This window comes from Calypte anna, chromosome 3 (assembly GCF_003957555.1).
Source record: "Calypte anna isolate BGI_N300 chromosome 3, bCalAnn1_v1.p, whole genome shotgun sequence".
NCBI classification, from domain to species: Eukaryota; Metazoa; Chordata; class Aves; order Apodiformes; family Trochilidae; genus Calypte; species Calypte anna.
The window spans coordinates 2,965,991-2,992,304 of NC_044246.1; the positions used below are offsets into that span (position 1 = coordinate 2,965,991).

The following is a 26,314-nucleotide window of genomic DNA, read 5'->3' on the forward strand; positions in this document are numbered from 1 at the left end:
ATGAAGCCCATATGTACCCAACCATATGGGTTTCCAAAAGGGGTTTTTTTGGGGTTGTTTTTTTTTAACAGAAAAAAAATGAGCAAAATTATCTTAACTCTGTCAATTTCAGTGTGCCAACAGCATTAAGATAAAAATTAGTACTAAAATAATGAGATTCTGAACATTTCCAATATGCCAGGTACTGTGATGCACAAGACAAGGTGTGACTTTCAGAGTATTATTCATAATAACAAGCCATTACCAAAGCCAGGGCAATAAATGTTTTAGTTTCACATTCAGCTGAAATCCAAGAGTCTCTCTCAGCATCCCAGACCCATCTGCTGGCAACCTACAGGAAAAAAAAAAAAGAAAAAGCTACTTGTGAATTTGTATACATAACAGTTTCTATATTTTTTAAAAGAGCACCCAGCATTATTTAAATACTGGTATCATTGCATTATCAAAGTAACAAGTAGTAAAAACTGCAAAACTGCAGTGAAAACAAGCAAGTCCTATTAGATGTGAAAAAGGGTTCTTACTCCATAGTAAAGCTCTCACCCTATAGATCCAACAACCCCTACACCTAAACCTCAGGTCTCTGTTAGCACACTGTAATGGCACCCCTTCAAAAGCCATGTGAATAATCATCAGTTTGGGGTATAGATACAACTAAGGAGTCACTCCTCCCACTCCTCCAGCTTATCCCACTCTGCTTAGGACCATTGACAGGGGTCTGGGAATTTATGAAGCAATCATTTCCAAAACTAAAAATGTGTGAACTGTCTGCTGGCATAAACATATTCCTCAGAAGAAATTCATTATCTTGGATCATTTTCAGCAACCCATTTTATCCTAAAGCTCTCTCAGAGGACAGCTTCAGAGGCAGGGTACCATGAGGTCTCACCAGGAGAGGAGGGCAAATCAGGCCACTCAGAGGATGGCTTCACTTCAAACATTGTTTCACACAACCCACTAAAGCCACCTGTGGTTGCATTATAGAATCACAGAATGGGCTGGATTGGAAGGGACCTCAGAGATCATCAAGTCCAACCCTTGATCCACTCCCGCTGCAGTTCCCAGCCCATGGCACTCAGTGCCACATCCAGGCTCTTTGGAAATATCTCCAGACACGGAGAATCCACTACTTCCCTGGGCAGCCCATTCCAATGCCTGATCACCCTCTCCAGAAAGAAATTCTTTCTCATCTCCAACCTAAACCTCCCCTGGCACAACTTGAGACCTTTTGTGCCCTCTTGTCTTGCTGAGAGTTGCCTGGGAAAAGAGCCCAACCCCCCCCTGGCTCCAACCTCCTTTCAGGGAGTTGGAGAGAGTGATGAGGTCTCCCCTGAACCTCCTCTTCTCCAGCCTCAACACCACCCCCAGCTCCCTCAGCCCTTCCTCACAGCACTTGTGCTGGATCCCTTCACAGCCTCCTTGCTCTTCTCTGGACCTGCTCCAGCACCTCAAGCTCCTTCCTGAACTTCCTGAACGGCCCAGAACTGGACACAGGACTCAAGCTGTGGCCTCACCAGGGCTGAGCACAGGGGCAGAATCCCTTCCCTGGACCTGCTGGCCACGCTGTTCCTGAGCCAGCCCAGGATGCCATTGGCCTTCTTGGCCACCTGGGCACACTGCTGGCTCATGGTCACCTTCCTGTCAATCCAGACTCCCAGGTCCCTCTCTGTCTGGCTGCTCTCCAACCACTCTGTGCCCAGCCTGTAGCACTGCACAGGGTTGATGATCATTAAACTAAATGGAAGCATTCCCTGACATTCAGCAAGGTAACTACAAGTGTTCTGAGTGCCAACTGCAACTTGCAACACATGACAGCAAAGTCTAGAATATTTCTGGGTTGGGTGTGACAAGGTCACATCACTAATGGTCATTTGTAGTCCCAGAAACATCTGATGGCAACTACAGCTGAAAGTTTTCACTCCTGTCCTTGCCACCCATTCCTTCCTGTGTCACCCCACAGTACAACTGCACAGCATTTTGCACTGAATGGGAAAACCCAACTGGAGATCCACACACATTGAAAAAAGAGAATTCCCTGCAGTCATGCAGTGGTACTGGCAGCAGAAATAACTGGGTAACAAGGAAGAACAGTGTGGGCTGCATACCAGTTACTGTGCTCAAAAGGAAACAACCTTCCCAGCTACACAGATTCCCACCAGTACCTTTGTCACCTGCCTTACTACTCCCCATAAAGAATGGGAATTCTTCAAAACCACCTCAAATGCAGATAGATGAACACCTAGCAGGTAACACACAGTCCTACAAAGCATCCTCTACTTGCAAAAGATGTTATGAATAAAGTGTTTGCTCACAATCATTGCCTGCTCTGCCTTTTGCACAATCAGGGTGGACACCACATACTTATAGCGGTCAAACTCGAAGGCCTTCACAGCATTTAATATTTCTTCTGAGAGTGAAGCACACAAGGAGGGAGCAGAAACTCCATCATATTGGCTGTGTTGAAGTTTATTCTGTCAAAACCAATTTTGAAACATCTTAAGTTTTTTTATCCTGGTAGTCTCATGCAAAAAAAACCCAAAACTTGAACAGTCACTTCCACTACAAGAACACTGGAAGTAAGGAGGAGAAGAGTAAAGATATATGATACTCCCAGAATGCAAAGGGGGTGGTATTTTTATTCTAAAATTATCTATTCTAAATTTATCTAGCTTTTAAAAGTGACTAAACACATCCAGCCAGTTCCCATTCAATGAGGAATGTGTTCTTCTGTCATTTGTGCTTAGGTCACTGAAGAGTGCTACAAACACCTGTTCCAAATATCCAAGGAATGACTTCTAGATGGCAAAATTACAAGGTAGTGATAGTGTGAATAGTTAAAACCAACAGCTACATAATATGTAGACTGTTTTCTTTCATTTTTAATTTTTATATGTGGTAGTCAGACTGTGAAGGACACCAAGTATATTTTTTGCAGGTCATGCATATTAATAGAAGGAGCAGAATTTCCCAAATTCAAGGTCAGGATCCTCAGTTAACAGGGTTTTTTTTCAGATTGAAGTACTTTGAACTGTGCTGTCTTTGATTTAGGAATGGGTAAGAGTTTGAGAAGCTTCAGCTCCACCTTAACAGCACGTGCTCAGTGGCAACCTCCCAGAGAGCCTTCTGCACTTTGCACAAGAGCACATTCACATTAGTGTGCCAAAACTTAAAGATTCAGGCATACATTTTAAGCTTTTGCAACACACACTGTTCCATTAATATAATCTGTGCACGACAAGCTACTTTTGCAATCAAATTAGAGAAGTAATTAAAAAAAAGAAACAAAACTATACCGTTAGGATGGCTTGAGCTTTGGCCTTTACTAAATGATGCTGAAATTTATTCCTTGGCTCCAGTCTGTATGTATTAACAGAGGTTTTCTGTGCCTCACTAGCTTCCCGTGCCACTGGCTTGGCTTCTGTTGAATCACTAGACAACTCCTCTTCCACTGGAGGCATAACTAAATCTGGGGTATTTGATTGTGTCTTTTCTCCTTTCCTCTGGGAAAATATTAAGGCTCATTTATATTTTAGCACTCCTAAAATAATACTTTATGGTGTACAGTTAATAGGGGGAAACAATTATTCTAGGAATGTTACAAAAAAACCTCAGAAAAGCTAGAAAATGGCTACATTGTCTTCTGGCTGCTGGGACACAACTTGACAGAAGAAAAAAAAAAAGAATGGTAGTTAACTTAGTTAACTTCCACTCCATTTTAACTTATTCTCCACAGAAATTCAAACCAAGTCTGCATTTTACCTGTCAGACACACTAGTATTCTGAATCCACTCCATTTTCCAAGTAAAAGCACACAGATATAAACATATATCTCGTACCCAAGACCCCTACCCACAACTTCAAGCTTTTCAAACACCCTACACAAACCCCAAAATATATGTTCAGTACTTCCTCTGTTATTTTACTTGTCCTCGTTCCTTGTGAAGCTACCAAATGACTGCCTGATATATTACTGGTTTTATTTGTTCATTAATTAAAAAAAGAAGGAAAAAACCCACGCTCTAACCTGCAGAACCAACAGTAGCACTCCAGTTGGAAAAAAACACACCACAAAGGGAGGACCACCCTGGCCTTCTTTTTCACTTCCACGAGGCTTTATTTCACCAAGGCACCACACCAGCTGCCAGGTGGACACCACCAGGATACACAGCCAAGCTACCCCAAACCCTGGGAACAGGGAGAAAGCATTTTGGACAAAATCTTCCACGAGATGAGGCACAAACCCATCCCGCGTCATTCCACACAGGGCACTCTCCTTCCCAGAGCCCCCATCTCTCTCCCCTTCCCTTCCCTCCCCAGCTGTACCTTTTAATCACAAACCCATCCCACGCCATCCCATAGCACCCTCCTTTCCAAGCCCAAATCCCTTTCCCCTCCCCAGCTGCACCTTTTAAACAAAACCCATCCCACGTCTATCCATGGCACCCTCCTTCACCAAGCCCCCATCCCTCTCTCCTTCCCTCCCCAGATCCCCTTTTAAACAAAACCCATCCCAAACCATTCCACACAGAGCACCCTCCTTCCCCAAGCTCCCATCCTTCTCCCCTTCCCTTCCCTCCCCAGCTGCCCCTTTTAAACAAAACCCATCCCAAACCATTCCACACAGAGCACCCTCCTTCCCCAAGCTCCCATCCTTCTCCCCTTCCCTTCCCTCCCCAGCTGCCCCTTTTAAACAAAATCCATCCCATGCCATTCCATGGCACCCTCCTTCCCCAAGCCCAAATCCCTCTCCCCTTCCCTCCCCAGCTGCCCCTTTTAAACAAAACCCATCCCAAACCATTCCACACAGAGCACCCTCCTTCCCCAAGCCTCCATCCCTCTCCCCTTCCTTTCCCAGCTGCCTCTTTTAAATAAAACCCATCCCACGCCATTCCATGGCACCCTCCTTCCCGAAGCCCCCATCTTTCTCCCCTTCCCTCCCCAGCTGCCCCTTTTAAACACAAACCCATCCCACGCCATTTTATGGCACCCTCCTTCCCCAATCCCCCTCCCTCTCTGCTTCTCCCCTCAGGCGAGGAGCGCGAAGCCGTTGCGGCCGTTACCGCCTCCCTCACACCCGCTCCCTTCCCACACACTCTGGGGCCGCGGCGCTGCTTTCTTCCCTCCGAAACAACTCCTCTGGGCATCCCGGGGCTCTCCTCCAGGGTTTGGGGCACACACCGGGACGAGGGGAGCCCCTCCCGCCTCACCTTTACCTCACCACCCGCCTCCAGCGCAGCGAAGCCGCCTTCGCGCTGCGGAGCTTTTCCCGCCCGCCAGCCGAGCGTGACGCAGAGCGACGCGGTGACGTCAGCGCGTAAGGGGGCGTGGCCAGCCGTGAGGGAGGTAACGGCAGCGGGGGAAATGGCGTCCTGGGGATGGAGGGAGGGAGGGAAGGAAGGGGGGGACTGAGGGGTTTGGGCCGGGGTTTTGCGGCCCTTTTAACTCCTACGGCCCCAGGGGGAAAGGGGGGAGAGGAGGGGGCAGCCCTGCCTCTGCGGCGAGGTGCTGCCAGCCGCGGGAAGCTGGGGTTTGGTCACCTATTGTCCCCATGGGCCGTGCTGGGGGTGCGGCCTGGTGTGGCCAGGGCAGCTCTGAGGGCTCCGGTTTGGCTTTGATCTTCCGTGTCTGATACTGAAACGTCAAAATAAAGTGATGGACTGAGTTGTAAGTTTTATTTTTGAAGTAGCAGAGGGTATACGCCTGATGCCTGTTCGTTATTAAAAACGCCTATTCACTCCAATGCACAGCATCTCCTTGAAGCCATGGATTCAGGAGTTATGTACTGTGAGGGTCAGTTCCACTACCAAATTAAAGAATTTTATCGTGGAATCCTTTATATTTGTTGCAGTCCTTTGTTTCCAATAAGCTTTTCTGCATTTTCTGCTTGATTAATTGGGGTTTTTTTACTAAAACGTTTTTTTGCCAAGTTAGAAGCTTATTCCTCTTCATTAGCTTGAGCAGTTTGGTCTTAAATTTAGCTTAAATTAAAGATTTAAATCTGAATCAACCCATCTTTCTCTTTAGACTATTATGCAATTAACATGTATATATATCTATATATATGTACATAGAGAGATTTAGATTTTTTTACTATTATTACCAGTTCTGCACAACTCATGTTCCTTTGTTCACCCCCACCAATCATTTCATGGTGGTCATAGGCACCACAGCTCTTGGTTTACTTGAAGTAGCATCAGGCAAGCTCAGGTATTAGGCAGAACAAATACATAAACTGCAATATTTTGCCTTATTTTGTCTTGGCATCTGTTTAGTAAATAAAACCATTCAGAAATAAACCCTGGTGCTAACAGAGCCTTTCCTCCCTGAAGTTTTCCACAAGTTAAGAGTTCCTTTAATCCTTAGTTGCACGGAGAAACTTGACACCAAGTTGACTTTGTATCTCTGCTTCTGGCTGTGTTTTATTAACAATTTTCTTTGTCCTCAAGTGCTTTATTAACACAGACTCTTTGTTTTCTCACCAGGATGGCACTGCCATGCTCAGCCACCACTTGTCTCTCTCCACCTGTGCATTACCTGATTTGCCAGCTGGGATTTGAGAAGACAGAGAGATGTGATATTGGTAATATTTTGTCTGCAAATGGTGAAGTGTGTTGGGAAGCTGTCACTGAGCACCTCTGCTACCTGGAATCAGGTTGGTGTTTACCTTCTGTAGTGTTGATTCATTTTAGATTCATAGAATCCTAGAATTGGCTGGGTTGGAAGGGACCTCAGAGATCATCAAGTCCAACCCTTGATCCACTCCCGCTGCAGTTCCCAGCCCATGGCACTCAGTGCCACATCCAGGCTCTTTGGAAAGATCTCCAGACACGGAGAATCCACTACTTCCCTGGGCAGCCCATTCCAATGCCTGATCACCCTCTCCAGAAAGAAATTCTTTCTCATCTCCAACCTAAACCTCCCCTGGCACAACTTGAGACCTTTTGTGCCCTCTTGTCTTGCTGAGAGTTGCCTGGGAAAAGAGCCCAACCCCCCCCCTGGCTCCAACCTCCTTTCAGGGAGTTGCAGAGAGTGATGAGGTCTCCCCTGAGCCTCCTCTTCTCCAGCCTCAACACCCCCAGCTCCCTCAGCCCTTCCTCACAGCACTTGTGCTGGATCCCTTCACAGCCTCCTTGCTCTTCTCTGGACCTGCTCCAGCACCTCAAGCTCCTTCCTGAGCTGAGGGGCCCAACTCCTCATCACCCCTAAAAACCAAACAGCATAAATCCCCTCCTCAGAGGGGGACAGAAAGAGGTTTTGTTCACAGCAGTGCCTCACAGCTCCATCATTGTGGGGTGTAAATCATCACTGCTAGCATCATCACTGCTTTTCTCTCTTTCAGGTCATCAGAGAGTTATGAGGTCTCCCCTGAGCCTCCTCTTCTCCAGCCTCAACACCCCTATATTGTTATAGTATAATTATTATACAATGTATTATTGTTTCTTATTAATATTAATTATGAATTGTTATTAATAATAATTGTATTAACCATAATATAATAAACCCTCCATATTTTCTTGCATTAAAGCAGTGGATTTTTTATTTGTAGGTCTCACCTGTTTCCTCACAGCACTTTTTCTTTTCAATATCTTCATCCCTGTGGCCTTTTGGACAGAGCATTTCAGCCATGCCAGAACCAGGATAAAATTCTCTGTACTAAACACACAGAGAAGCTTCAGCTGGGCTGTGGGTTTTAAAATGCTGAGCCTTGGGGAGTTTTGTCCTCTGGTCACCTTCTGCTTTTTAATTTCAGATCAAAGTGTGGATTATGCCACAAGCATTCACTCCTTGGGACCTGTGTGTGAATCTGTCCATCTGCACTTCAGATCCCTGAGTAAGGAGCAGTTTCTGGGTCAGAACGAGGTGTGGTTCCAGTGGACAAACTGCACAGAGGTGAGGAGGTGTCTGCTGACACCTGCTTGGCACAAGAACCCTTTGGGGAAGCTGAAATGTAATAACTCAAGAGAGATCAATGAACCAAAATGCACAGAATTTGCAGCTAATTGTCCTTCTCTGATCTGGAGCTGCTTTTAATTTTCCTGAGTTTCTAATCAGATATAAAAAAGATAGGTTACATATATATATTTATAAAAAATGGTTGTTTTTTTTTTAAATATATATATTTATATATAAATATATATATTTTTATATATATTTTAATATTTATTTATATATTTATGTATATAAATATATAAATATTTATTTTATTTATAATTATTATATATTTATATATACTTTTATATATAAATATATATAAATATATATTTAATATACATAAAATACAATAAATAAAAATATAATTATAATAAATTAATAAAAGAAATTATAATAAATATATAAATACATATTTACATATTTATAGATATTTTATATATTTAAATATATGTAATCTATATTAAATATATGTTAATTATTTATATTAAGGTATATATTATAATGTATCATTATATATATCAATAATACATATTGATTTACATTAAATATATTTATATATTCATAAACTTATATATTTATATATATAAATATATATAAATATAATATATATTTTATATAATAAATGATAAATATAAATAAAAATATATATTTCTATATATAAATATATAGAAATAAATATTAAAATATATAAAAAATATATATTTATATATTTATATATTATTTTAAAATATATATAATATATATATATCTCAAAGAGAACATGAGGTGTCTGGTACCTGTTCTAAAATGGTAGGATTTTTAATTTATTTTCTAATTATCAGTGCTTAATATCAAGTTCTACAGTGTAAAGCTGCTCTTGATCTTATTTCTAGATGTGAGGCACTATCTACATTGCAACTAAAAATACAAGAGATGCTTTGGGGCAGTTTCTTTCCAGGCATCTACATTTTTATCTCCTACATGAGCACAGCAACTATCACAGGGGCATATTTAGTTTTTTGTATGCTTTTGGCAATTTGATTTTTTTCTTCTGAATCCCTAACTTTCTTCTGCACTTCCCTCCTCATCATACAGTTATTTCTTGAAGTATTTGATGTTCTACAATCTTCACAAGGCACAGAAGTTGCTCTTGGCTTGATGAAACTGACATCGTGCTTGGAGAGAGCCTTGGGGGATGTAAGTGCCAGCAGGAGGATTCTGTGACAGATTTGGGTTTATAAGTAATTTTAGGGGTTTAGGTTATTTTTTAATAATAACAAAAAGTGATTCTCTAAGTTATTTGATTTTTTTTTTAAATGTATTTATAAATTATTTGTTTTTTATAAGTTTAGCCCAGCCAGGATAAAATCTAGTTTAAGAAACAGGCAGAACCAGAAGAGAAACCTTGAGTTTCCTTCCTTTAACAATGCCAGGCCCTATAGATTTCTTGAATAAAAATGAAGTGTGGTGTCCTGTTTAGAGTTTATTCCCTTAATTACAAGTTCTTGTTATTTACTTTTTGCCTGATTTCTTAATTTTTTTTTTTTTTTTTGAGGGAAGAGCAATATGTGTAGAGATGCTGTGAAAAGAAAGCCTAACTGTGGGCAAATGAAGTAGGATATACACTCACATATATACAGGATATATACTCCTGTATATATGTTAATTTATGTATGTTATATATATATATGTTATATATATATGTTAATTTATCACTCAGTTACAGATTATAAAGCTGTTTAGGGATTTTATGGGGTTTGTTTGATTATTATTCTAAAAATAATGAGAATTGTGAAGCAGTCCAGGTCTATTTTGGAAATACAAAGAAATATACTGAATTTGCTTATGTTACCTGTTTTGTTTGCTTGTTTTTTAATAGGTATATTTACTGATTGGTAAAGATTGCCCTTTCCTTCTGAGGGACTTGCTTGCTTCTGAGCAGCTTGCAGTTGTCTTTGGCCAAGCTGTAGTAAGTGCATTTTGAGACAATACTGAGCTGATTTTCTTCTCCCTGTCAGGGTTTAACACTGGCCTGGCAATTAAACCAAGTGAGAGATGCTCTCTATTAATCTCTCTTTCCTCCTTGATAAAGAAAGGAGAGAGAATAAGGGAGAGAGACTGATGGGTTGGAAACTAAACTACACAACTTTAATGAAACAGGAATGATAAATAGGAAAAATGACTAAATCTATACAAATATACAGGAAAATGGATCCCACATTCCTCCCCCCTTTTCCCCAATAACTCTCACGTCAGCACCGAGGCTGCAGGGCAGCCCTGGGAAAGTCCAGGCTGGAATCCTGGGGTCAGCAGCAGTTGGAGCTGGAGGCAGGAACACACAGATATGGGCTGGGATGGATCAGGAGCACAGGCAGAGGAAGGGATGGAATCCTCCCAGGATGCTGGGTGAAGGAAGGGAAGCAGGAAATCAGGAAATCTGGCTTGGCCCTCGTGATCCCTCAGATTTATCCTGAGTATGAGGTGTATGGGATGGAATCCTCTGTTTGGTCAGTTCTGGCATCTCTCTTGTCCCTTCCTCCCCAAAGGAGGCTGCAGGTGGGACCTCTTTATTCCTTCTGGAGGGTAAAAGGTTCCTCAGAGCTGAGCAGTGTCCTTGGCTCTGCACACCAGGCTCTAGCAGTAACTATAAACATCAAGTGTTATCAGTCCTAGAAGCACACACTGACTGAGAAACTTGCTGTTAATTTCAGCAAGTGCAACTACTTAAAGAGACTCAGCTAAAAGCAAAAGTACAAAACAGAAAATCACCTTTATCCTGGCCCAAACCAGGACACTCCCCAAATGGCAGTTCCCAAGCCTGGCCTCTGCATGCACTGAAGAAGAGTTTTCAGGTTCTGTAATATATTGGAAAAACTTTCATTTTACACATGTTGCAGTCTGGGGGATGCATGGCAAAAATAGTGAATATTATAAATAGAAATATTCTTTAAGGCAAGCTCATAAGTAGTTTGTTTTCTACATGAAAAACTTATATACATAAAATTTCACTTATCTGTACAGACAGTGAGCAAACTGCAAAGTTGTCTGCCTTTTTCTGAGTTACACTGCTTGAAAATACTTGTCCTGCACTGCTGTTTCTGATAAACTGTGCTCCTTTTCCTCACCACTCTAGTAAGATGGGGTTTTTTTACCACACTGTTTTGTTTTTTTTTACCACACTAGAAGTTTTCAAAATAGGGGAAACTAATTTTTTCATCCCCATGTGCAAAAAATGAACTAAAAAAAAATTCTGATGAGATTTACACTCTTGTGTAAACAGAGCAGGTGATCTTTCCCATACAGTCCAACAAATCTGAGTTCTTTGTTAGGACAAAATATTGGATTTCTTGATTTCGATCCCTTTTCCAAGGATTATTTCTTTGAGTTTTGATTTTTGAAGAAGTTTCCTTCTTACATTGAAATAATAAAACCAAAGCTTCCATTCTTGTTTGATCATGAGCTGGGAATGCAGCTTTTATAGCAAATTCTGTATTTTATAATAATTTGTATTAAATTGGTGTGGATTTATATTACAAGGAGTAAGAGCTAAACATGATCTCATTTGTTTGCCTGTCAAACCTCTTTGCAATGCCTAATTAGTTTTGTTCTTTATGATAATCTATAGAATGTACAAATAAACTGGAAGATTTTCCTTCAGAGCCTCCTGGAAACTGCAAATCATGAGTTGCTGTTGCTGTCACAAGCTCTCTTGACAGTAGACATCCTTATTTCCCAATACCTTCTGGAATTTTCAGTCAGGGAAAGACACTAGGTAATAAATAATAGAGTTCTTCCTGCAGTGATCACTTTTTTTATTAATTAGATGAATGTCCTGAGGGTATTCATTGGATCTCCCTGTGGTCTGAACCTTCGTAATGTTTTGTGGCATGGGTTTGCATCCCCTCAAGAAATTCCTGCCAAGTAAGTTCCCAAAGAGCATCTCATTTTCTTACCAGTCAGATTTAAGGGTGCTTGAAGTAAAACCTACTGCTTTTCTTAAAAAAAAAAATAAATTATAAAATTATAAAATTAAATTATAAATTAAATTATAAAATTCCAGTTCTGGGCCCCTCAGTTTAAGAAGGATGTAGAGGTCCTGGAGCAGGTCCAAAGGAGGGCAACCAGGCTGGTGAAGGGACTCGAGCACAGGCCCTATGAGGAGAGGCTGAGAGAGCTGGGGGTGTTCAGCCTGAAGAAGAGGAGGCTCAGGGGAGACCTCATTGCTGTCTACAACTCCCTGAAAGGAGGCTGTAGCGAGGTGGGAACTGGACTCTTTTCACAGACGACCTTCAACAAGACAAGAGGACACAGTCTTAAGTTGTGCCAGGGGAGGTTTAGGTTAGATATTAGAAAGAATTTCTTCACGGAGAGGGTGATCAGGCTATGGAATGGACTGCCCGGTGAGGTGGTAGATTCTCCGTCCCTGGAGACATTTAAAAAAAGACTGGATGTGGCACTCAGTGCCATGGTCTAGCAACTGCTCCGGTGGGTCAAGGGTTGGACTAGATGATCTCTGAGGTCCCTTCCAACCCGGCTAATTCTATGATTCTATGATTCTATGAAAAAAACCTCCTGTCTGAAGGCCTCTAGCCCTCAGTATCCTGACTGTTTTCCTCTGCTGCTGCCACTTCTGTTGGAAAGATATTTCCATGGAATATTTCAGCCAGTATAAGCTGGTCAGTTTTAGGACCAGTGGTTTTTCACTAGTTCTACTTTTTTTTTTTTTCATTGCTTGTGACTGCAATTAATTTTTAAGTGCCCTCAGTCACAGGAGATGGGGAGCAGAGATTTCTTTGAAAAATTAAAGAAACCCAGCTTTGCCCCCAACCCACAGATGCTGATTCTTTGCAAAATCTTTTGGTGTGTAAGCTTTTCTAATATTTTCTGGTGTTCTCCCTAGATACTGTGCTATGCTGCTTTTTTTAACTGCAGGACTGGGTCAGTTGTTACAGAAACACCTTCTGCAAACTGAATGCATTTTAGTACATCGACCTTACGTGGTCTTTGGTAGCTTAGAGGACCTGGATGGATTTCCAGGCAAGTATTGAGTCAATACCAAGTTGTTTATTATGCTTTATTTGTTATTGTTTCTTTGTCCAAAAAGTGCTATGGAAAAGAAAGCATTTTCCACAGTTCTAAGATTTAATCTTAACCAAGATACCTTTGTATGCTGTGGTTAGATGAATCAATCATGCTTGTAGGACAACTTTCTATATTATATATGGAAATATATATATATATATAAATACATATAATATCTATTTATAATATTATAATATATAACATTATAATATGTATTTGTTCCACTACCTATTGAATCACAAAATACTGCATTCCAAAACAAGTATAACACACTGAAACATGCAACATCACTGCTTTTAAAAGACTTCAGCTGTATGTTCTGGTTTTTATTGATTATGAGAGTTCATTTCATGTAATTATTGCACCTAGAAAAATCAAATTCTTTCCAGAATCAGTAGAAATTCTTTCCAGAATCAATCCCAGCCTCAAGTGTCCCAGCAGGAGAATTCTGCATCTTGTAAGAAAGGTAGTGCTGAAACAAAGCAAAGAATGGTGACAGAGCTTCAGTACACTGATGTTTTTATAAGGGAAGGACCTGAAGTGTCAGATTAAAATCTTCTCATCTCCCTCAGCCCTTATTTGGTGAATTCCTACTATTTTTAAAGCAACAACAACATCCAGGAACCTTTGGTGCTGATGACATTCGTGGTCATTTTGTGTTGTGTAGCCAGTTTGCCAGTGAAACATTTGTTCACAGAACTTGACAGGATTTTGGGGACCCAAAGCAAGCTGATAACATTCCAGTTATCATGTACTATAAACCCTACAGGTGTTGATTTGCTTAAAAAAAAATATCTATTGCTTTCAGGTTGCATTTGCCCTTTTAAGCTTTCTTTTGGGGAAGGTATTGATGTGTCATTATGTGGTATCACTGAAGTGTGAAGTGGGACTTTGTTATCCTGAATATCACTGAGAAAGTAGGAACAATGTCCTCAGTGTTCAAATGTTCATAGTCCTGTGCTCATCCTTAGTTAATTATAATTAATATACATTAAACTGTTTTCAAGTGCAGAACAGTGAGGTGGAGAACAACTCAAGCTGGGTCCAGCTGCTGTGTAGTCTTTCAGTCTCAGTGAAAAGTAGACACAACTCTTTAACTGTTGTCACTGTGTAATTTTAGATTATCACTACAAATTCAATCATAAACTCTATTTCTGATCTTAAATATGGCTACTGTTGCACTTGCATAGTTAAAATAAATTGGATAACTTGTAAGTTTCCCTTTAAAATAAAATAACCTCATATTTTCTGTGAAATAGTATGAATTAGTTAGTTAAGCATAGATTATATGGAGTTCATCCATGTTGTGTTTCTAACTTGCAGATCTTAATCATGAAACACTTTCCATAGCAGAGGAGCTGGTAAAACTTTCCAGTTTTGTATTAAAAACAATGCTGCCATTTTGGATGGCTGCTTTAACAGCTTTCAAGCAAAACAGGTAAGAGTAGATTTAACTTTTTATTATTATTTTTTGTGGAATAAGAATATAATATATATTTATGGAATAATAACTGCATTTGTAGATTCCAAAGCTTTTTCCTAAATCTATCACTTAACAACATGCAGTTACTCATTGTGATGCTGATCTCCCAGAAAGTTTTTTATAATCCTAGTTGGCACAATAATAGTGTTTTGAAACCTAAATAGAACTATTGCAAATGTAGCTGAGAAGAAGAGCTTTACAAAGCAAGTGGAAACAAATCTTCAGGTATTAGCATGTTGAATTAAATTAATATTTTTAAAAGTGCATCATTTTGTTTTCCTCTCCCACATTCCACTTTTTTGTAATCACTTCTCCCTGAGCTGGTTTGATTTCAGTGGTCAGCTGCTGGGCACAGTCATTTATTGTTTGTTTAAAAGTTGATTGCAAAGGAATTTCTCATCCTGGCTCTAATTTCCATTTGGATTATATTTATAAGGAGGGGAAACCCCTCTGGGTATCTCTGTTATTTTTTCAGGTATGCTGACTGTGTGATTCTCTTACTTCCTCAGCTGGAAGCTGGACTGAGGTTGCTCTTCACTACAAGTAATAAATGTCCAAATCGACTCCTAACAGCTGAGGTAAAACTTCTGCCTAAAGTTAATCAGGATTTAGTGCCAGCAATGTTTGCAAAGTAATTATCCTAGAAATACAATGTCTCAGTATTTACAGATTTTCCCAAAAAACTTTTCAGTTCATCCTGGAACATTATTTACAAATTTCCAGTAAGTTTCATGAATGACCCTTATTTTTTTTTTAAAGAAGTCAGCCAGTAAAAGGGGTCTGAACAAGTACTTGGAGGTTTGTGTTCAGAAAGAGTAGTTTAGGGAGGAAAGTAGATTGCTATATTTATTTGAAAAGCTTGGCAGAAAATCCAACAGTTGCTTTTTTCATTTGTAAGAGGGGGTTGTTTTGATTTCTTTTTGCTGTTCATGCACCACTGAAGTCTCATGCAAATGAATAAATACAAATTCAGTATACCTGTCTAGTTAATTGTTTTTGTTTGAAAATAACATTCATTATCTTCTGTTCTAGCCTTCTGCTCTCTACACCACTTTTGATGAGGTAATTGTGATTTTATATTTTTTTAAATATGGATCAATGTCAGAATTTCAGAACATACATAGTTCCCCTTAGAAACAGAGACCAGAAAGCACTGTGTTGTTGTTTCCAACAAGAGACCTGTGTTGGTTAATTTACTTTTTTTTTTCCCAAATAAAAGATGATGGACAGTAAACATTTAAAATGTGGAATACTCCAAAAAATGTAAAAAATAATACAAATTTTAATCAACAGACATTAATTCCTTCTAAATGGTTTTAGTCTGAAATTCTTCATCTTACAGAGACAAATATTCAGTTGTTTTTCCTAGGTTCAGTTATTCAAAATAAATGTTAATAAACTTTATAAGGAGAAATCCTCAGCTGACAGCTCTCATGAGTTAAATGGTCAGTCAGTAAGAACCAAGCACCCTGATTCTGGAGTGCAAAACTCATTACTTGGTGTTTTTTCCTCATCTGTTTGGCTTTCAATAATAAGTTTCTATCCAAATTCCTTTTTTCCCAGATGCTAGCAAAGCATTTGGACAATGAAGAAATCAACCAGCTTCCTGCAGTTCTTGAGGAACCTGCCATGGCAAGTAGCTTGGAAGTTTTGGGGTTTTTTTCTTCTTGTTTTGCTTGGTTTTAAGTTTAGCAATACACTTAAGATCATGGCCTAATACTCATTTATTTCACTTATCTTACCTGCAGCACCTTAGAACCAGTAACTTGTTACTTTTGGGGGGTTTTTTTGTGAAGAATCCATTGTACTTGACAAGCTATTTTGGGTTAGGATGGAAGACTTTCTTTCTGAGATATAGAAGTCTCAAAGATATTTTTCCTTAGACTTTGAGGCTGAAGTGAATGAAGCAGAAGAAAAACTGATGATAGAGGGAAAATTACAACAAATTTCTGCTTGCTTCTGGGATACATCTTACACTACCTGGGCAGATGACACAAAACCATAGCTGCAAACCCAGCAGAGCACACACCTTGGCACCCAAAGAGACAGTGAATATCAAAAGTAGAGCTGTTGAGTTTAGAGGCCCTTTGAGACTGCCCTTTGGAACACCCAGACAAAGGAAATCTGCAGCTAAATCTCATGGAATAGCATATATGTTATTTTTTAATATTTACAGAAGCTACCAGGATGGCTGAGTTGCCCATTTTGTTTATTACTACAAGCATAATTTGCATTGGTTTTTTCTGACTGTCTAAAAGCCCCTTTCCTATAGCCATGTCCCATCTTTCAGAGGTATTCTATGCACTGAATGTGTTCTGTTCTATGTGAAGACACACAGAATAAATTCTATACACTTGCTGTCTGTTTCCACAGGAATTTCTTTGGGATATCTTGAACCACCAGGAGGGTCCACGTGTAAGAGATCGTTTGAGCCACGGAGAGATCAATCTGAAAGCATTTCCCAGAGAAGTAGCTAATCAGATAGTTGCATTTGCAATTACTCTGCTCTGCAGGTTCTCAGATGAGGACATGGTTGCTTTTAAGGTAGGGATCAATATTATGATCTCACAAGATTTTATTTTCAGATTGGTTTGGATGCCAATTCTGATTTGAGAGTCTTGTAACTAAAGCTTTCTGGACAGCAGCTTTTTGTGGAACTGAAGTATTCCTCCATGTAAAAAAAATTATGGGAATATAGTTTTCTAGTGAAATAAGTACAGAAAGTTTCCCAAAAGACTACAGTTTCTTACTGTGCCTAAACTTGTTTGCTTAATCACTCCTTATTCACATGTTTGATCCATAAAGTCTAGTGATTCCTCTTAATTTTATTAGTCAAACTCTGTCAGTACCAAGTCTTTTTATCTGATGAATTACCATCTGTAGCTCAGGCACTGAGTTCTGTAATAATTTGAGATTTTTTTCTCTCTGGGGCACTATAAATCCTGGTGTTTCATTGATGGAGGTGTGATTTGTATCTCCATCTGTGCTGTGAATTAGCAATCAATATTTGTCTAGCCATACATGTTCCTCAATATTAGCAGTTAGTATATTTACTGCTCCCAATTTCCTGTTGATATTTGGGATTACTTCATGCAATATCATAAAGCAAACTCTTTAAGGTTTCTCTAAAGGTTCAACACGGCCAAGTGCTGGGTCCTGCACTTTGGCCACAACAACCCCATGGGGAGCTCCAGGCTGGGCACAGAGTGGTTGGAGAGCAGCCAGACAGAGAGGGACCTGGGAGTCTGGATTGCCAGGAAGGTGACCATGAGCCAGCAGTGTGCCCAGGTGGCCAAGAAGGCCAATGGCATCCTGGGCTGGCTCAGGAAGAGCGTGGCCAGCAGGTCCAGGGAAGGGATTCTGCCCCTGTGCTCAGCCCTGGGGAGGCCAAAGCCTGAGTCCTGTGTCCAGTTCTGGGCCGTTCAGGAAGGAGATTGAGGTGCTGGAGCAGGTCCAGAGAAGAGCAAGGAGGCTGTGAAGGGATCCAGCAGAATTGCTGTGAGGAAGGGCTGAGGGAGCTGGGGGTGTTGAGGCTGGAGAAGAGGAGGCTCAGGGGAGACCTCATCACTCTCTGCAACTCCCTGAAAGGAGGTTGGAGCCAGGGGGGGGTTGGGCTCTTTTCCCAGGCAACTCTCAGCAAGACAAGAGGGCAGGGTCTCAAGTTGTGCCAGGGGAGGTTTAGGTTGGAGATGAGAAAGAATTTCTTTCTGGAGAGGGTGCTCAGGCATTGGAATGGGCTGCCCAGGGAAGTAGTGGATTCTCCATGTCTGGAGATCTTTCCAAAGAGCCTGGATGTGGCACTGAGTGCCATGGGCTGGGAACTGCAGCGGGAGTGGATCAAGGGTTGGACTTGATGATCTCTGAGCTCCCTTCCAACCAAGTCGATTCTAGGATTCTAGGATTCTCTGGGATAAACCTGTTTATTAGTTGCAGCTTTTTTTAATTTCTCAAGATGCATCACATGCTTCTGCACTAAGAGACTGCTTGGATATTTTTCTCTCAGCCCTTGTCAGGTTTCATAATTAAAATGGGTCAAAGAAATTAAGCTGAAAACACTCAACTGTGCTGATTACTGCTTTCAGCCCTCAGATACTTGGAAGTCTTCACTGACTTCAGCACCCTTGGTGGCTTGCATAAAAATTAAGTATAAACATTGGTCTGCATATGATGAGGACAGTTTAAAGGAACTGTTGTATGTTATTTATGATTTTGGAAATCAGGAGCATGTGGCCATAAAAGCTCTGATGAACTCTGCAAGTTGCTACCACTCTCGGTTTCATCCAATCTCCAGACTCAAGAAACAGGTAGGTACCTCCAGCTGAGCCCTTCAAATTGGAGTCCTTAAGGCTATGAGTCCTTAGAACAGGTCTGATTGTTGTCTTTATGCTTTTGTTATGCTTAGTAGTTAATATTTTTTTATTATTTTATTTTTAAGGAGCTTTTTAATTTTACCTTTTGGAATTTCGGGTTGCTAAATGAGATGTGGTTTAATGCACTGGTGCTGTTTGGACTTTAAATCACTGAATAACTTTATTCTTAGCTGAATATTTGCTATCCTGTAGTTTTTCTTAATCTCCTCGTGCTTTCTTGTGTCAGGAACATGCTCTTTGATCCTTTCTCTAGAAATTTTGGGTTAGTCTATAAGGTTTTTGTTGTATGAAAACCAACTGATAAAGATTCTGTAGCATCAAAATCTTCTTTTAAGTGTCATGGTAGTTCATGCCTATCAGTTTATCAATTATGGGGCTGCTTGAAGGTGTTACTCTATTGAATTGAAATTGCAGTAGACATCCTTAGTACTTCCCATTTTTGACAACTTTCTAACTTTTTTTTGTTATAAAAGTCATGTTAGTTAATTTTTTACACTAAAAATGGAAGAAAGAATAGCAAATCAGTTTACTGAGATGATATTTTAACATGAAAGTGTACAAGAAGAGTTTTTGCCCTAACATAAACCTTAACAACTGATCCAGGCTTACATACTTAGTACTACTGAGTTAGTGTCAGGGTTTAACACTGGCCCGACAATTAAACCGAATAACAGACACTCTCTATTAATTACTCTCTCCTCCCTGATAAAGAAAGGAGAGAGAATAAGGGAGAGAGACTGATGGGTTGGAAACTAAACTCCACAACTTTAATGAAACAGGAATGATAAATAGGAAAAATGACTAAATCTATACAAATATACAGGAAAATGGATCCCACATTCCTCCCCCCTTTTCCCCAATAACTCTCACGTCACCCCCGAGGCTGCAGGGCAGCCCTGGGAAAGTCCAGGCTGGAATCCTGGGGTCAGCAGCAGTTGGAGCTGGAGGCAGGAACACACAGATATGGGCTGGGATGGATCAGGAGCACAGGCAGAGGAAGGGATGGAATCCTTCCAGGATGCTGGGTGAAGGAAGGGAAGCAGGAAATCAAGAAATCCAGAAGTCTGGAAATCATGAAATCTGGCTTGGCCCTCATGATCCCTCAAATTTATACTGAGTGTGACGTATATGGGATGGAATCCTCTGTTTGGTCAATTCTGGCATCTATCTTCTCTGTTCCTCCCCAAAGGAGGGCTCAGGTGGGACCTCTTTATCGTCTTGGACAGTAAAATGTTTTCCTCAGAGCTGAGCAGTGTCCTTGGCTCTGCACACCAGTCTCTAGCAGTAACTCTAAACATCAAGTGTTATCAGTCCTAGAAGCACACACTGTCTGAGAAACTTGCTGTTAATTTCAGCAAGTGCAACTACTTACAAGAGACTCAGCTAAAAGCAAAAGTACAAGACAGAAAATCACCTTTATCCTGGCCCAAACCAGGACAGTTAGAAACTCACTACCTGTTGGAGCTTTTTTCTAGAGTGGCCACTAATAAAAGTAAAATATGTTGTCCTGTCTGCCAAAGGCTACACTTTACATAGTATTTTTTATGATACATTTTTCAGGTGCTGGAATGCATGAAGAGCATTCACTTGTGGCCTGAATTGCCAAGAGTACCTGAGGAGGACTTTCAAACAATGAAAGGGTGGGTATATGCTATTAAATAAAACAGTAGTTCTCAAAATAATTGTGAAGAATGGGATTTGAAATGGTGAAATGTTGCTTCAGATACTTTAGGAAGCTGATAGATGCCAGAGGAGTTGTGAGAAGACCTCTGTTTTTTTTTTTAGCTTAACCTCTGCTCTACACATCAGTACAGATACTACAGAAGCTTTAAATGGTGCTGACTTGAAAGGAATGAGAAGTCCTCTGACACTCACAAAGGTGCTTGTGAGTCCATATTCTATTTCAGAACAGGTGTTGAAGAGGCTGGCAGGATGCTAAACTAGAGCTTGAGTCCATCACAACAAAACCAAGATGGCTCACCAGATGAAAAACATACAATAATTGCTTATTCTGAAAAAGAAAGTCATTCGTAATATCACTGGAGGAAACTGTACTTGTTTAGAGCTGAGAGGTGAAAATTCAATGTATTTGGAACATACTCAGTATGCTTCATGATTTTGATGGATGAAGGGGAGGTTCAGAAGATGGGGGGGGATGAAGAGGGGTTCAGAAGACAGCTGAGACTAAGGAAAGGTTGGATTTAGCTGGAAATAGAAAATCATTCTTAAAATCTGCATCCTGATCAGTGCCATTTGAGAAATAATAAGTACTATGCTGTATAATCTCAAATCCTGTTTGTTTTTTTATTTCATTTTTAAGGTTGCAAGGAAATGCTGAAGCTAGTGCTTTACTTTTGATTATATCTGGAATTATATCTCAGTTGCAGCAATATATGCCCCAGAACTGCTATGGTTCAGATGATCCAGTCAGTAGTGTCCTAACAGAGAGGTGAGTTTAAAGTTCTACCCATTGCTGCTCTGAGTTTCCACGTGCAGTCCAACACAAGGAACCTCAAAATTATTTATTTTCCTTTATTTAGAACAATGCTTGAAGTGTTGCATGCACTTTTCTGCTGTTGCTGCTCATTTAATCTAAAGAATTGGAAAATGCAGCTCAACACCATCTTCAAAACTGAGATGAGACACTTAGGATTTGAGACATGTTTTAGAGTAGAGATTTTACTTGGAAAATTAGCATGAAAAAATAGTTTTATTTCTGAGTGGAGAACCAAAATACTTTAAATATTTATGTACTGACTAGATTAAGTTGGTTTTTATCTGGTTTATGTATTAAAACTACATCAGACATTAATTTTAAAGTGCTTGGTGTCAAAGCTGTGTGTGGTATTTAAACTAGTATTATGCTGCTAGGAAATTCTGGTATAAATGCTTTAATATGAGGATCCTGGAATAGGAGACCTCTTGATATTCTTGTTGTCAGGCTGGGAGGTTTGTTAGTTCCAATTACATCTGACTTGCAATAATGATTAAAACAATTTGACTTTAATTGACACTCTTGGAGCAGTCTCAGGAATCCCATGACTGAATGAATAGGTTGGAACTAAACTCATCAAACCCATGAAGTGTGGGCAGAATTGTGCAAAGGTGATTTTAGCTGTGGTTTTACTTGTGCAGCATGAGGACCTTCTGCTTCCTCCTCATCAATCTACACCTTTCTCATTTAGGACAAAAAAGCCTAGGTACTAAGATCTTAAACCATGTTGAGAGTTTTCTGCCTTTATCACTTTTAATCATTAAAAGTGTTTTGCTGTCTCAGAAATCATTTGGGCCTGGGGGAGATTAAGAAGAGAGCATTTCAAGTGATGTGTGTGTGACACATTAGGGTAGCAGATGAAAATATAACAGCAGAAAGATCTTGGAGTGCTTTAACAAAGCATAATCTGGTGTGGTGTTGATTAAAACAATGGCCTCACCACCTGCATTTTATGAAATGTTAAGTCTGCTGCTTTTTCTGCCCAGAAGAAAGACCACACACCAATGGTAGTAATTAATACCATTTGTTTGAGTGAGTTTTATTATGCTAGATGTTAATTTATTGTGGATTGAGCTATGGTGGGAGGCTGCAGCCACAAGCCTGCTGTGATGTGCTGTGCTCTGTGGATCACTTCAGCCCAGGCACTTTGGTTTAGTGTGTTTTTTTTTTTTCTTAGATGTGAAATGGGTAACATATTCCTCAGCAGCATTTATACTCAGTCAAGTGAGAGAGCACACAATCACCACTGCACAAATCCTTCATTTTTTTTCAGCAGTCATGAGCTATTTCTAGGCTTTTTAAGTTAAAACATTCTGAATCAAACCATACAGCACATGAAACACATCGAAAATGGGAAAAACAGGTGACAAAAGATTGAAACTAACGATTCTTCTTGTTTTGGAGGCTGCTGGCTGAACTTTGTGATACGGCTCTTTGCACACTTTATTCTCCTCGACCTGTGCTGGAAATTTTGGTGATACTCCGTAAAATAAGCACACAGTGCCATCAAGTGTCCAAACAAGTTACTGCCAGCACCGAGCTGAGATACACCCAGTGGATCAACAAAACTCTGCGTTCTCGGCAGAGGCAGAACTACCTGAGGATGTTGAAGAGGTTTGCTGTGCTTTTTCTTTATTTTATTCACTTTATTTACTTTTATTTACTGGCTGGGTTTATGAGTCAGTGGCTGCCTTGGTTTAGAAGTTTCAAGTCAACAGGGCTGGTGTGATCTTGGCAACCATTTCAGTGTCAACCCAGATTCCCATCACCAAATAATATTGTATCCAAGTGGAAAATAATTTAATGGGTCCTTTTAACATTGCTGGAGGACTACACTGCAAATTACAAGTTTTCACAGGAAAGTATCATTTCAATGGTAGATTGTCATTTTTAGTTGATGGCTTTTCCTCCTTAAGGATGTAAATGCCATTCAGGTTTTATCAAACAGTAAGGAAAACTGATTTCAGAATTCTACCTCCTTAATTTCTATGGCTTTTTATCATTATACCTGGGTCAACATCTTTAGAGATAGAAGACAGTTTAATATTTCATTAATCTTTCTTCCCCACTCAGAAGTGTTTTTCAGGGATTTATAAATCTTGTTTAAAAACTGAAAAAACTATAAATATATTCATGGCCAGGTTATGTTCCCAAAAGTGTTAACCAGCTTATTTAGGAAACATAGCTTAAACTGACACCTGACAATACAGATTTGCAGTTCAGTTGAATTGTTCCTCATTATCTATGGGGTAATGGGTGCTGGTGAGGTTCCCTTTGGAATTATAATTACAGTTTTTTCCCTTTTGATGTTTCATAACTTACAGTTTTTGTTTATAGTTTTGATGTTTGCCCTTTGCTGAAGGAATTTCATATTTTGATATTTCCCCCCTCACAATAACTATGTAATATTCAGCTACTTGAGATGGATCCAGAAGTCTAAAGAATTTTTTATATTAATTATTTCTATTTAATCTGAGTTTGGTTTGTTTATTAAAAAAAAATTGTGCTTATTTCTAGCATGAAGTTTTTGTCTCCAATGTTACGTCTCATCTTAGTGTTAATTACTTTGGAACTAATCAACATCCATCTGGTTTCTCAGAAGGATCCTTTTGATTACCAGCAGTATCTAAAGTAAGTATATAAGATTTAATTTCTAAAAATAGGAAGTTATACACATTCCTTTTTCATCTGTAACCTAAGTCCTGCAGAGAAAAATATATAAAGGAGCAGTATGACTTTTAGTGCATTGTTGTCCTTCTTTTTATCATTATAATGATCATTATATCTCAGAGAACGTTAATTCCAGAACTAGTAAAAAAGTCCAGAATAGTTAAAAACATATCATAGAATCCTAGAATTGGCTGGGTTGGAAGGGACCTCAGAGATCATCAAGTCCAACCCTTGATCCACTCCCGCTGCAGTTCCCAGCCCATGGCACTCAGTGCCACATCCAGGCTCTTTGGAAAGATCTCCAGACACGGAGAATCCACTACTTCCCTGGGCAGCCCATTCCAATGCCTGATCACCCTCTCCAGAAAGAAATTCTTTCTCATCTCCAACCTAAACCTCCCCTGGCACAACTTGAGACCTTTTGTGCCCTCTTGTCTTGCTGAGAGTTGCCTGGGAAAAGAGCCCAACCCCCCCCTGGCTCCAACCTCCTTTCAGGGAGTTGCAGAGAGTGATGAGGTCTCCCCTGAGCCTCCTCTTCTCCAGCCTCAACACCCCCAGCTCCCTCAGCCCTTCCTCACAGCACTTGTGCTGGATCCCTTCACAGCCTCCTTGCTCTTCTCTGCACCTGCTCCAGCACCTCCATCTCCTTCCTGAACTTCCTGAGGGGCCCAGAACTGGACACAGGACTCAAGCTGTGGCCTCCCCAGAGCTGAGCACAGGGGCAGAATCCCTTCCCTGGACGTGCTGGCCACGCTCTTCCTGAGCCAGCCCAGGATGCCATTGGCCTTCTTGGCCACCTGGGCACACTGCTGGCTCATGGTCACCTTCCTGTCAATCCAGACTCCCAGGTCCCTCTCTGTCTGGCTGCTCTCCAACCACTCTGTGCCCAGCCTGGAGCTCCCCATGGGGTTGTTGTGGCCAAAGTGCAGGACCAAATTTTTTATTTTTAATTTTTACTGGACTCTTCCTAAGTACAGAGAGGGAATGATCAAAAATATTAATACATAGAAGCTGTATTTGGTATGTTAGCCATTTTAATCCTTGTCAATTAACAGCTGTTTGGATATCACAGGCATTGTGAAACATTTGACTGATTAAGACAAATAAGCCATTCAGGGAAAATTCTATCACACATTTTACCACCACATTCTTTCCATGGCAGTGTTGAGTTGCAGTTCTCAAAATCATCACTTCTTACTGTGAGAATGAGTGATTCTCTTCCAGAAGTAGAAGAATCCTCAATGTGTTGGTCATCCTGGGGAGATTCTGGAATTTGGAGAGAGGAGCCAGCTTTAAAACAAGCATTGAGATGTTCTTCTTTATTTCTTTTAAAATGCTTTCGTGACATTTTCTTCTTTGGTTTTATTTCTCCTAGGTTTTTGAAGTCAATCTTGCAGTATGCTGAGAACTTGGTGACATACACAAGCCCTGAGAAAAACAAGTGGGATGAAACTATGGAGCTTACAAACAAAGTTTTGATGAAAATCAGGAAAATCAGTGAAAGAAAGCTACTGTTAATGACACTGGCTACATAAATGAAGTGGGATTAAGATTATTTGGACACTTATATCTTAAAGAGTTCGGGAGTTCTCAAATAGGACAAGTCAAATTCAAAGAAAAGCTTTGTTGCTGTCAAAGTTTGGGTGCCAATTTCAGTCTTTTTATTGGAAGATTGCTGTTGAGACTGGAGTTCAATGACCAAACTTCTAAAGAATCCCTTGTCAAATCCAGTGAAAGAGACTTACTGTGAGCTAAATCACAAGGATGCAAGTTCTGTTTTAAGTATATTATGTGTTTTGTAGCTTGTAATTTTGGATTTTTTGGATAGTTTTCTATCTAAGAAAATTTTTAAATCCAAAAAGTAATTTTTTACTTTGAAATGCACTGGAAATAATGTCAGACACTAATCAACAGGTTAATAAATTATGAATATTTAACTTAAATAGTGCTCCCTGGCAGCTGTGGTTGTTACTAGATCAAAACAAAGTCAGATCTTGCACTGAGGTAGAGTTAGTAACTTGGTAGCCACTTGTTGGCTTGGTAGCCACCCAGGAGGGCTCTGCAGAGGGACCTGGACAGACTAGAGAGCTGGGCCGATTCCAACGGGATGAGGTTCAACAAGGCCAAGTGCCGGGTCCTGCACTTTGGCCACAACAACCCCATGGGGAGCTCCAGGCTGGGCACAGAGTGGTTGGAGAGCAGCCAGACAGAGAGGGACCTGGGAGTCTGGATTGACAGGAAGGTGACCATGAGCCAGCAGTGTGCCCAGGTGGCCAAGAAGGCCAATGGCATCCTGGCCTGTATCAG

At 40.3% G+C, this 26,314-nt stretch overlaps 2 protein-coding genes across 2 annotated transcripts; one reads left to right on the forward strand and one right to left on the reverse strand.

Annotated features, from left to right (window-relative positions):
* Nucleotides 1-220: 220 nt before the first annotated feature.
* TCTE3 (t-complex-associated-testis-expressed 3) lies at nucleotides 221-3,455 on the reverse strand. The gene is made up of 3 exons (XM_008493158.2): nucleotides 3,291-3,455; nucleotides 2,310-2,468; nucleotides 221-331 (listed from the first exon to the last, which is right to left on the reverse strand). Exons 1-3 carry the CDS (start codon nucleotides 3,453-3,455, stop codon nucleotides 221-223), a joined length of 435 nt encoding a protein of 144 aa, XP_008491380.1.
* A 2,280-nt stretch (nucleotides 3,456-5,735) lies between these two features.
* Nucleotides 5,736-25,644, forward strand: ERMARD (ER membrane associated RNA degradation). Its single transcript, XM_008493157.2, has 18 exons — nucleotides 5,736-5,787; nucleotides 6,480-6,649; nucleotides 7,748-7,887; nucleotides 9,004-9,105; nucleotides 9,788-9,877; nucleotides 11,732-11,829; nucleotides 12,809-12,945; nucleotides 14,314-14,428; nucleotides 14,949-15,051; nucleotides 15,506-15,535; nucleotides 16,037-16,105; nucleotides 16,847-17,017; nucleotides 18,694-18,777; nucleotides 20,404-20,483; nucleotides 21,164-21,292; nucleotides 22,742-22,951; nucleotides 23,855-23,968; nucleotides 25,383-25,644. Exons 2-18 carry the CDS (start codon nucleotides 6,481-6,483, stop codon nucleotides 25,540-25,542), a joined length of 2,001 nt encoding a protein of 666 aa, XP_008491379.2. The 5' UTR covers nucleotides 5,736-5,787; nucleotide 6,480; the 3' UTR covers nucleotides 25,543-25,644.
* The last annotated feature ends 670 nt before the right edge of the window (nucleotides 25,645-26,314 follow it).

Bases quoted from the DNA above. Each gene is read 5' to 3' on its own strand.
- TCTE3 (XM_008493158.2), bottom strand. From the start codon at position 3,455: ATGCCTCCAGTGGAAGAGGAGTTGTCTAGTGATTCAACAGAAGCCAAG. The intron at 2,469-3,290 runs GTATAGTTTTGT...TGGTTTTGACAG, and splicing joins AAGCTCAAGCCATCCTAACG to AATAAACTTCAACACAGCCA. The intron at 332-2,309 runs GTGAGCAAACAC...TTTTTCCTGTAG, and splicing joins AGGCAGAGCAGGCAATGATT to GTTGCCAGCAGATGGGTCTG.
- ERMARD (XM_008493157.2), top strand. From the start codon at position 6,481: ATGGCACTGCCATGCTCAGCCACCACTTGTCTCTCTCCACCTGTGCAT. The intron at 6,650-7,747 runs GTTGGTGTTTAC...TTTTAATTTCAG, and splicing joins CCTCTGCTACCTGGAATCAG to ATCAAAGTGTGGATTATGCC. The intron at 12,946-14,313 runs GCAAGTATTGAG...TCTAACTTGCAG, and splicing joins GGACCTGGATGGATTTCCAG to ATCTTAATCATGAAACACTT.